At 34.0% G+C, this 12,326-nt stretch overlaps 1 protein-coding gene across 1 annotated transcript; it reads left to right on the plus strand.

Annotated features, from left to right (window-relative positions):
- The first annotated feature begins 4,527 nt into the window (after positions 1 to 4,527).
- On the plus strand, positions 4,528 to 12,187 carry LOC132037882 (heterogeneous nuclear ribonucleoprotein 1-like). The gene is made up of 2 exons (XM_059428521.1): positions 4,528 to 4,905; positions 10,941 to 12,187. Exons 1-2 carry the CDS (start codon positions 4,684 to 4,686, stop codon positions 11,937 to 11,939), a joined length of 1,221 nt encoding a protein of 406 aa, XP_059284504.1. The 5' UTR covers positions 4,528 to 4,683; the 3' UTR covers positions 11,940 to 12,187.
- The last annotated feature ends 139 nt before the right edge of the window (positions 12,188 to 12,326 follow it).

Raw genomic sequence — 12,326 nt, forward strand, 5'->3', positions numbered from 1 at the left:
ATCATGTGCAGTACTTCACAAGCAAGAACAACAGAAGTTATTTAATATGTGTAAGAAAATTTTAAACAATTGGAGCAAGTATAAATTAAGACCCACATGAGAATTGGAGAAAAAATAATTTCTTAAGAAAAACACATGAGATCGAAGATCTCTGTCATGTGATAACCTGCAAGTAGGGTGTATGATTTTGAATGCTTTTTATTAAAAACCAAACCAAACCAATTAAATTGCTTTTTTGATATTCAAACCAAACCAAACCATTATAATAAATTCAACTCATTTTTGTCGGTTTTATCGGTTGGTTCGGATTTTGCGGTTTTTAAGAAGTATTTTATAATGCAAAGAGAATTGAGAGTAGGGTGAAAAAAATGAAAAGAGATACAACAACTATGGTGAAGCAAGTATCACACACACTAAATATTCATTCCCAACCTATCATTTTTGTTTAAGGACTTCTTCGTTTGTTTAAGGACTTCAAGTTACGCACAAAGATTTTGTTTTTATTTGCTCCTAGCAGGAGAGACATAATCGAAAAAAAAAATACTACACAAATTTGTCTCATCATCTTTTTGTAAAAAGAAAAAGGAAAAAAAAAACTCTAGCTTCATTCCCCTAAGAATGGGGAAATACTTCACACCCAAGAACACAGAGACTTTTCTTTCTAATTTTGAATTAGTGGACTTGAAATGAACCAAAATTATAAAGAAGATAGATAATTTTTTTAATTAACATGCAAGATATATATATATATATATATGAGGGTTTTTTAGGTGTAACACCAAACCAAACCAAATGTTAATCGATTTTTTAAAATTTAAAAAAATCACATGAGAAGATCTCTGATCAATGTCTCGTTTCAACACCCCTACCTGCAAGATGGACTGCATTAAGTTAGAAATAAACAAGATTAAAAGATTTGCTTATAATTTAAGATATTATGTTTGTAAGATTCGTTTTTGTTATCTACTTAATTTTTTTTTTTTTGAGCCCATTAATTTTTTTTTTAGAGCCCGTATAGTGTAAGTGATCCGAACTTGTACGGAGCGAGCCTCCTAAGAGGCAGGTGAAGTTGGATAGCCGTTGAAGGGCAATTATCTTCAGCGGTTCGAAAAGGACTCAGTTGTTTGTTACTATTCCGATTACTTGGTTTCGGAACCTTCCATTCCGTTTTATTATATACGCTTAGCGAAAAGAATGTTTTTTTGATACAACGAGGATATGGATTCTATATGAACCAATAGATCGTGACAAGTCGATACTACTTGCAAATGACTCTCTTTCATTGCATCGATCAATGACAATAGATGCCCCTCCACGGTCGCATGAAGATCTATACGTACTTGTTTAGGATTCGGTCTACGTGCCTAGGAGCAGCTCAAACAAAGAAGAGTCTGGTCAGTTCTAAATTCAGGCAAGGCTCGCATTGGACTTGATTCTTCCCATATACCTTTACTTTGTTCTCAATTACTCATCAAATAGCACTCATTTGTATGCAATGACAGTGTAGTGAAAATTTATATTATCGCATATCGGCGTAATTTGCTTGTTGTAACAAATTATTTATCATGTTTCTACAATTATTTCAGCTTTAGTCCTATTAACTATCGTTACATTTTTTTCACTCATAAAAAATGGAAAGACAAAGGCGTCAACTAGTCAGTTTTAGACTATTTAACTTTCTAAAGACAGAGGCGTCAACTAGTCAGTTTCAGACTATTTAACTTTCTAATGGTGATTCAATATTAATGACCTCATTCAATCTTTTCTTTTTAAAGTCCTCGCTATCACAGGCTATAGCTTATCAATCCATGTCGATCATAATAGTTACATGCAATTGGCTTTAAAGTGACCTGATAACATATAAAAAAAAACAAAAAAACAAAAAACAAAAAAAAAAACACTCTTAATATATAATATATAGTAACAATTGAATACACTTGAGTAGTTTTTTCGTTTTCCAAAATAGTTCTCAAGAACCAATGACTTTAATCTAACATGGGTGTCAAGTAGCTAAAAGATCAACTTTTGTTGTATATTTTTCTGGCCAGGATCTATATCAGTTGTTTCGACTATCACTTAAATATTATAATCAAGATTTAATTCTAAATAACGTTACATAAATAATTCTTTAAATGTCATATACTTCACCTTTTACGGTTATCATATGTCATCAACACTTAGGTTTGGACAAAATTGAAAAATAACATGCGAAACCATACACTAACACTTCTAAGGAAAAAACTTTTTAAGATTGTAAAAACTTTTTAAGGAAAACACTTCTAAAGATATTCCAACCTTTCCTAAAATTGTATTCCCTCCGTTCACTTTTAGTTGTCCAGTATTCTAAAAATAAATTTTCACTTTTACTTGTCACTTTTGGCATATCCAGAGAAGACAATTTATTTTTTCCTGTTTTACCCATAGTATTAATTGATCACTTCATATCATTTTTCAAATCCAATAAAAATATGAATCAATTAATATGGGTACATTGGTAAATTATATACTCCATTTATTATTTCCTAAATAACGTGAAAAGTTTAAAGTGGACAAGTAAAAGTGAACGGAGGGAGTAAAACATTTTAAAGATATTTTTTTTTTTTTTGATAAGTTGAGTGCATGTGCACCTACCGTCTGTTCATTAATTTCACATTTAATATGTAAAAGATTTAAAGTACCGTCTGTTCATTAATTTCACATTTAATATGTAAAAGATTTAAAGTACCGTCTGTTCATTAATTTCACATTTATTTAAAGTAAATAATGATGCAATTCAGTGTCTTTGAATTTTGAATCTGTCTTTGCTACTCAATTTGCTGGATCAAAACTCTGATCGAGCTAAATTGTACCTTTTTAACAAATTTTCTCACTCGATGTTTGATACTCGTTTTGAAATTCGATTAATTGATTTGTGTAACATGTTTTCTATCTAAAGCGGCTCATATCCACGACTTAAACTGAAATTTCTAATTAGGAATGGAAGAATACTAATTACCATTCAACCACTTAAAACATGCACAATTTTGAGGAAAATCGCTTATAAAAGGTTAGGCTCCACTTACCTTGCATAGAGCACAAAGTTGAATTTACAAGTTTGTCAATCCTCTTTTATTTTTCAAAACTATAATCTTTTACACACTGTTGCTTTTAAATTTTTGTTTTTTAAAAAAATAAAGCAAGCAAAACACAATTTTTTTTTTGTTATAACGGGACATGATCAGCAGATAATGCGATTTATCCGCGTGAAATTTTTGTTAGGCTTAATACAGCATCAACTTATCAGTAAATTTCACTCAAGAGCCGTTTGGACATGGTTTGAAATCCCAAATCATGCCTTTTTGTATGATTTGGAATTTCATCTCATGACATGAAACCATGAGATGAAATCGCATGTCCAAACACTGATTTCATCTCGCGTTTCAAATCGCATGTCAAAACGCCTACTTAGACATTTGAACTATAATGTGTTCCAATTGAGCACCTAAACACTTGATAAAGTATTCTTATTAGATACTTCCTACTCATATTTTGAAGAAGTTTATACGCGTGTTCGCAAACGCTCATTACGTAAATAAGTTGTTCATATATAATAAGTGTTCTCCTTTAATTATACATATCAGCATCAATTGAAACATGCAGGAGCTTTTACGACTTATTTATGCTAATTCATATAATTAAAAAAATATGACATATTTTAAGTGGTTAACTTGTGTACGTAATGAGCGCTCGAGGACACATGTAAAAGCTTTTTCAAAATTTTGAGTCAGAAGTGTCTAATAGTGACACTTTATCATGTATTGAAGTGCTCCATCAAAACAGTCATAGCTTAAATGCCTAAATGAAATTTACTGGCACTTTAAAAGGTTGTCAATATATTTAGCCTTTTTGTTATTTTGTAAGGGGGTCATAAAATATAAAACCATCTATAAAAGAAATTCGAAAATTTATTAAACGGATATTTTTAAATCTATAAGAATAAACTAATGGAAAGATCATCAAAAATTTAAATTGGGTCATTTGCACGAATGTCCCTATGTTCGGCTGGTGTTTAATTTTACCCCTGATATTGCAGGTCTTTAAATTTTGCTCTTGAGTAATAAAATAGTGGCAGAAAATATCCCGATATTGGAAAACAAAAGAAAATTCGGCCTACACCTATTACTTAATTTCACAAGGCATAAGCTTATAAAACTTTTGCCTTGTCCAAGATACGTTTTGTAAAAAATTAAGTTATTTGACATACAGATGTTATCTCAAGCATAACATGTAGATCTAATTTACCGACATATTTTTATATTTTTGCATCATAATATAACACAAGTTACGTCTTACAAGGCATACTACACAAATTATACCAGATACTTTTGGCCGAGCGAATTAGATACTATACAAATTATACCAGATATTTTTCGCCCACAAAAATATCTAACCATCAACAAGCTCACCAAAAACGAATCACCACCATTGATCTCATCAAATCTCAACCGTCCATTCCTCCTTCCACTCACATTCATTCCCTACCATTCTCTTCCCCAGTCAGCCTCTCTTTTCCAGTTTTCTCTTACAAAACCCTCACTCTCTCTTCTCCCACACACACGCTCAAAATTTACAATTTTTTTGTTATACATATATATACACATCTTATATACAGAGAGAGAAAAATAGTGAGGGAAAGAGGAACTTATGGATTCAGATCAAGGAAAGTTGTTTATTGGTGGAATATCATGGGAAACATCAGAGGAAAAGCTTAAGGAGTATTTTCAAGGGTATGGTGATGTTTTACAGACTGTAGTAATGAGGGATAAGATTACTGGGAAGCCTAGAGGTTTTGGGTTTGTTGTATTTGCAGATCCTAATATTCTTGATAGGGTTCTTCAAGACACTCATGTAATTGATGGCCGTACGGTAAGATTTTTTTTTTTTTTTTTAATGTTTTTCCTCTATTTTAACTTCTGGGTGTCGTTTATTTTTTGGTTGAGTGTGTTGATTTTGTGATTCATTGCTGTTCATTTACTCACTGAGATGACTCAATAAAATTAGTGGCCTAAAGCTAAATCATCATAAGAGGGCAATAAAATTAGTGGCCTAAAGCTAAATCATAATAAGAGGGATTGACCTACATATAATGCATATTAGTAACAGATACACACACATTTTTTTGTATGCATATATACATCGTATATACAGAGAGAGGAAAGTAGTGAGGGAGAGAGAAACTTTTAGATTCAGATCAAGGAAAGCTATTTATTGGTGGGATATCATGGGAAACATAAGAGGAAAAGCAGATAGTGTATTTTTAAGGGCATGGCGACGTTTTACAAACTGTAGTAATGAGGGATAAAATTACTGGTAAACCTTGAGGTTTTGGGTTTGTTGTATTTGTAGATCCTAGTATTCTTGATAGGGATATTCAAGACACTCGTGTAATTGATGGCCTTACGGTGAGATTGTTCATGCTTTATTCTGTTTTTGTTCTATTTTAGCTTCTGTGTGTTGTTTATTTTTAGGGGTGACTCAATAAAATTAGTGGTCTAAAGCCAAACCTAAGTATAATGTATAAAGTTCATATTATTAAGAACTGATGTTCACCCTCTCCCAAACAGATACACACTCAAAAATTTAAATTTACGTTTTTTTGTTATACCTATATACATCTTATATTGAGAAAAATTAGAGAGGGAGAGAGAAAAACTCATGGATTCAGATCAAGGAAAGTTGTTTATTGGTGAGATATCATGGGAAACATCAGAAGAGAAGTTGAAGTAGTATTTTCAAGGGTATGGTGATGTTTTACAGTCTGTAGTAATGTAAGATTACCGGGAAACCTAGAGGCTTTGGGTTTGTTGTTTGCAGATCCTAATATTCTTGATAGGGTTTTTCAAGACCCTCATGCAATTGATGGCCTTACGGTGAGATTTTTCATGCTTTATTTCTGTTTTTGATCCTATTTTAGCTTATGGGTGTTGTTTATTTTTAGGTGTGACTCAATAAAATTAGTGGCCTAAAACCAAATCATAATAAGAAGCCCCAAGTATAATGCATAAAATTCATATTAATAAGAACTAATGTTCACCACTCCCAAACAAATATCTACCTATATACATCTTATATATAGAGAGAAAAAGTAGAGAGCGAGGGAAGAGAGAGAAACTTATGGATTCAGATCGAGGAAAGTTGTTTATTGGTGGAATATCATGGGAAACATCAGAGGAATAGCTTAAGGAATATTTTCAAGGGTATGGTGATGTTTTACAGACTGTAGTGTGGGATAAGATTCTACTGGGCTTGTTGTTGTTGTAGTGAGGGATAAGATTACTGGAAAGCCTAGAGGATTTGGGTTTGTTATATTTGCAGATCCTAATATTCTTGATAGGGGGTCGTACGGTGAGATTTTTCATGCTTTATTATTTCTTTTTGTTTATTCGTGGGTTTTTAGATTTTGCGCTTGCGGTGTTTTGGTTAAGTTTGTTGATTTTGTGACTTTTTTGGGCATTTTATGCATACAAGGGTGGCTCAATAAAATTGGTGGCCTAAAGTCAAATGATAATTATAAGCCTAAGTATAATGCATAAGATTCATATTACTAATGACTAATGTTCACTCACTCCCAAACAGATAAACACACTCAAAAGTTTACATTTTTTTTTTGTTGGTTATACATATATATACACATCTCTATAAAGAAAGATAGAAGTAGTGAGGGAGAGAGAAAAACTCATGGATTCAGATCAAGGGAAGTTGTTTATTGGTGAGATATCATGGGAAACATCGTAAGCTCCTCTGGGCGTTGTTTATTTTTAGAGACTTCAAAAGAAAATCACAAGTGGCCAAAGCCAAATCATAATAAGAAGCCCCAAGTAAAATGCATAAAATTCATATTAATAAGAATCTAATGTTCACCACTCCCAAATAAATATTTACCTATATACATCTTATATATAGAGAGAAGAGGAGTATTTTCAAGGGTATGGTGATGTTATTTTACAGATCGTAGTAATGAGGGATAAGATTACCGGAACCTAATAGAGGTTTTGGGTTTGTTGTGTTTGTAAGATCTTTTTTTTTCTTTTTGCTTATTCGTGGGTTTTTTGATTTTGTGCTTTTGGTGTTTTGATAGGGTTCTTCAAGACACTCATGTAAGTATAATGCATAAGATTCATATTACTAATGGCTAATGGTGAGATTTTTCATGCTTACACATCTATGTAGTTAGAGAAAAAGTAGAGATGGAGATAGAGAAACTTATGGATTCAGATCAATGGAAGTTGTTTATTGGTAGGATATCATGGGAAACATCAAAGGAGAAGCTGAAAGAGTATTTTCAAGGGTAAGGTGATGCTTTGCAAATTGTAGTAATGAGGGATAAGATTACTGGAAAGCCTAGAGGCTTTGGATTTGTTGATCCTAGTATACGTGATAGGGTTCTTCAAGACACCATGTCATTGATGGCCATACGGTAATATTTTTCATGCTATATTTCTGTTTTTGCTCTATTTTAGTTTCTGGGTGTTGTTTACTTGTAAGTGTGACTCAATAAAATTATAAAGCCAAAATTCATATTAATATATTACTAATGTTCACCCACTCCCAAACAGATACACACTCAAAATTTACATTTTTTTTGTTATACATATACACATCTATATAGTGAGAGAAAAAGTAGAGATGGAGAGAGAGAAACTTATGGATTCAGATCAAGGAAAGTTATTTATTGGTGGGATATATATCATGGGAAGCATCAGAGGAAAAGCTGAAAGAGTATTTTCAAGGGTATCGAGATGTTTTGCAAAGTGTAGTGATGAGAGATAAAGTTACTAGAAGGCCTAGAGGCTTTGGGTTTGTTGCATTTGTAGAACCTAATATTCTTGATAAGGTTCTCCAGGACACTCATGTAATTGATGGTCGTACGGTATGATATTTCAGGCTTTATTTATGTTTTTGCTCTATTTTAGTTAAGTTTGTTGAACTTGTGATTGTGTTTATTTTTAGGGGTGGCTCAATAAAATTAGTAACGTAAAACCAAATGATAATAAGAAGCCCCAAGTATAATGCATAAGATTCATATTAATAAGAAGGAAAAATGCACAAAAACAAACTTGAACTATGGTTGAATTTGCAGTAACACACTCCATCTTTGTGGGGGTCCTATTACCACCTAGACTTATTTAAAGCGAAATTACTACCGTGTTACGGACCGTAGTAATGAGGGATAAAATTACTGGGAAGCCAAGAGGATTTGGGTTTGTTGTATTTGCGGATCCTAATATTCTTGATAGGATTCTTCAAGATGCTCATGTAATTGATGGCCGTATGCTGAGATTTTTTGTGCTTTATTTTTGTTAAGTGTGCTGCTTTTGTGATTTTTGGGCATTTCGTAATGTGAGATTCAAATTTAGGATATTTATTTGGGTCTATTATCAATATGAGAATTAAACTTCTTATGCACGAATTGTGTACATAATATTATGCTATCATGTTACTTAAAAAGCACATCCTAAGTTCCTTCCTATAGCAATCATGAATTGGAATGTGCATTTTAATTGTGTTTTTCTCTATTTTAGCTTCTGGGCGTTGTTTATTTTTCTGATTTTTTCCCCTTTTTTTGGTTTTGGTTTTTGAGATATTTGTGCTTGTGGAGTTTGGTTAAGTGTGCTGAGTTTGTGATTGTTCTGGGCATTTACTGATGCGACATTTCCAATTTATGATGTGTTTTTGCCTATATAATCATGAAGTGACATTTCTCCTTTCTTTGTGGCTTCTGGGTGTTGTTTATTTTTCTGATTTTCCTGGTTCTTGGTTTTTGAGATTTTGTGCTTGTGGAGTTTTGGTTAAGGGGTCGTTTGGTAGGTTGTCTAAGAATAGTACTGAATAGGGTGTATTAGTAATGCTGAGATTATTTTTGATGGACTGTTTGGTTTGTTGTACTAAATAAGATGCATTGCATAATTCAGATATGTTCTTAGTTTGATTACGTTCCCTGGATACTAAAGTCAAATTTTTTGACCCTTACGTCACTTCATTTCTTGAGCTGGTTTATGCCTATAAAATTTTTCTCTATGATTTCATTATCTTCTTCTGGTTGTACTTTTGTATTTATCAAGTTATCCTGATACTTAAATTTAAGTCTGCATCTTTTAAATTGTGGTTTTCTATAAGTAATAGTTTCTCTCGAGTCAATTCTGTGTGTAGACAAATTCTCCTGATATTTAAAGTAAAGTCTGCATCTTTTATATTGTGGTTTTCTTTACATGATACTTACTCTTGAATCAATTTTGTGAGTAGACAATGCATCTTTTATAATTTAAAGTAAAGTCTGCATCTTTTATATTGTGGTTTTCTTTAAATGATACTTACTCTTGAATCAATTTTGTGAGTAGACAATGCATCTTTTATATTGTGGTGCTCTGCATATGTGCTGTGATTTTGCTATAGTGTGTGTTGCTGTTGTGACTTTGGAAGCTAGAGTTATGTGACCAAATTCTTTCCGTTGATCAAGCCATGCACTTTGATGCAAGGGGTGGCTATTTCCAATTATGCCTCTTTTCATATTTTTGAACTACATTTCGTGATATTATTATACTTTTAAAAGTTTATATTTATACAATGTGGTGAATAGAGTTGTAAAATGTAAAGTTATACAATAGATGGTCTTGCAGATAGAGATACACCTTTCTTCACCTTGTGAATAGATACTGGTTTCTCACAATAAATTCCGCAGTGATACTGATTAGAGTAACACTATGGTGGTTGATATTAGGCTGGTGTTTTACCTTGCCATTTCAAAAAAAAAAAAAAAAAAAAAAAAAAAAAGGTTGATGTTCCCTTCTTTCTGGGTTAAAGAACTATATATACAATGTGGTGAATAGAGCTGTGAATTTGCAAGATTCTCGAGACTCGATTTAAATTACTTGTTATACAACTTGCTTGGGATCGATGCATAGTAGCAGTAGTAGTTGTTGTTGTTGTCTATGTTGCTCGGACTCGGGTGCGGATATCAGATCCTGGTGCGGGTCTAAAGGTCAAATTCTTCATCACATAAACTTTAGGATTCGGGGGTATGGATCCGAGTCCGGATGTGGGTGGTGGGATACGTTCAATAAATGTATATTACGACATACAAAAGTATATAATTCGGTTAGTTAAAGTTATTGGACTAAAACTAATAAAACTTCATTCTTTATAAACACCATTATTTTATTGTTATCTCGTGTACTAGAAAAGCATTCTCATACTCTATATATGACCAAATCCAGTCCTTAAAAAACTTAATATATGACCAAATCCGGTGTGGATCCCACACCCACGCCCATGTCGTGTCGATAGGGTTGCGGCAGGGATATTGAAGAGCCCGTGCAACATAGGTTGTAGTACAATTTCTTGCTTCTGCTGCATAGCTGTCACTTTTGCATATATGCAGATAATTCTGCTATGTGGTGTGTCACTGTTGTGCCTTCCGAAGCTGCAATTGTGCAGCAAAGTTTGCTTCATTATCAAGCCATGCACTTGATGCAATGGATGGGGAAGTGAGATGATTGTTTCCTCCTCATTGTTTTCTGACACCGTCATGGTATATCTGACTTGCTGAGAAAAATGGTGTTAAATGTGGTGCATAGAGTAGTAAATATTGAGATTTTCATATTAAATTACGTGCATGCATGTGTGGACTTGTACTTTGTAGATATAGATGAGTTTTTCTTCTTTCTGTTGATAGTTAGCAGGCAGGTTTATTTTAGTCCTAATGTCTTCTTTTAGTACATTTCAGATGATAGTTTTAGGTCCTTTAGTAGAGCTTTCCCCCAACTAATAACCTAGTTGATGGAAAATTTCACTTAAATTTTAGGCATCTTTTTTTTATAACAAAATCTGTTCTTTGAGTCTATCTTGCTTGCATCTAAATTTGTTCTTCCTTTAGTTAGCTCAATGACATTTTTCCTGTATAGGTTGAGGCAAAGAGGGCCTTGTCCAGAGAGGAACAACAACAGGGTTCAAAATCTGGAAACATGAGTAGTGGTAGAAGTTTTGGAGGCGGTGGAAATAACAGGACCAAGAAAATATTTGTTGGGGGATTACCTCCCACTCTTACCGAGGATGGCTTCAGAACTTACTTTGAAACTTACGGTAATATCACTGATGTAGCAATTATGTATGATCAACAGACCAACCGACCTCGTGGGTTTGGCTTCATTTCATTCGATTCTGAAGATGCAGTAGATAGGGTTTTACACAAGACATATCATGATGTCAGTGGGAAACAAGTCGAAGTAAAACGTGCTCTTCCTAAAGATTCTAATTCTGGTTTTGGTGGTCGTTCTATGGGTGACAATCCGAGTTCTTATGATAGAATGGATACCAACAGATACATGCAGTCACAAAACACTGGAGGTGGTGGGTACCCACCTTATGGTTCCTCTGGATATGGTGGGGCCCACCCAGGTTACGGTTATGGATCGTCCAATAATGGCATGGGTGGTTATGGTGGTTATGGAAGTTACGGTGGAGCCATCAATCCTGGATATGGTGGCCCTGCAGTTGCTGCCTTCGGAAATCCAAATGTGCCAGCCGGCGGACCAAGAAGCTCGTGGGGCTCTCAGGGTCCTTCTGGATATGGGAATATGGGCTATGGTGGAGGTGGGCCCGCTAATGGAGGATCTTCTGCTGGTCAGACTCCAACTGGAGCCACGGGATACGGAAATCAAGGTTATGGTTATGGGGGCTATGGTGGAAGTGATAGTGCTTATGGAGGTGGTGCATCGGGAGACATGCAATCAGGTGCTGGGGGTTACATGGGCGGTGGCTATGGCGATGCTATTGGAAATTCTGGTTATGGAAATTCGACATTGAGGTCTGACACCTCACAAGGTTCTGGTAACTATGGTGCTCAAGTTGGATATGGTGGTGGTTATGGTGGTGCTCCAAGTCGGCAAGCTCAACAGCACTGATCATAATGCTTGACAGTTTACTCTTGCAAGCATTTCGTGTTAAATGGAATTGGTTGGATTGGTTGAATTGTTGTAGTTCTCTAGTTTACAATAAGTAATTGTCAGTAGTATTGCCTATTTCGTAATAGTTTCTGTTTAACTGTAGTTTTAATTTGGCTTGGTTATGGTTATTTTACCAGATATCTAATGCATTTCCTCTCGTATTCTGCACGATATAGTTTATGTTGAGCTTATGTGAGCTAGCTATTGATTATGTATTGCTTTAAACCCTTTTCTCCCTTCCCAAGCAGGATACTTGATGCTAGTTTCTCGTCGCTTAACAGTAGTTAGAAGAGAAATGAACTCTTTTGGTTTCCCATTTGACTTGAGTTGGACAAAAAAGATTTG

This window comes from Lycium ferocissimum, chromosome 11 (genome assembly GCF_029784015.1).
Source record: "Lycium ferocissimum isolate CSIRO_LF1 chromosome 11, AGI_CSIRO_Lferr_CH_V1, whole genome shotgun sequence".
Classification (NCBI taxonomy): Eukaryota; Viridiplantae; Streptophyta; class Magnoliopsida; order Solanales; family Solanaceae; genus Lycium; species Lycium ferocissimum.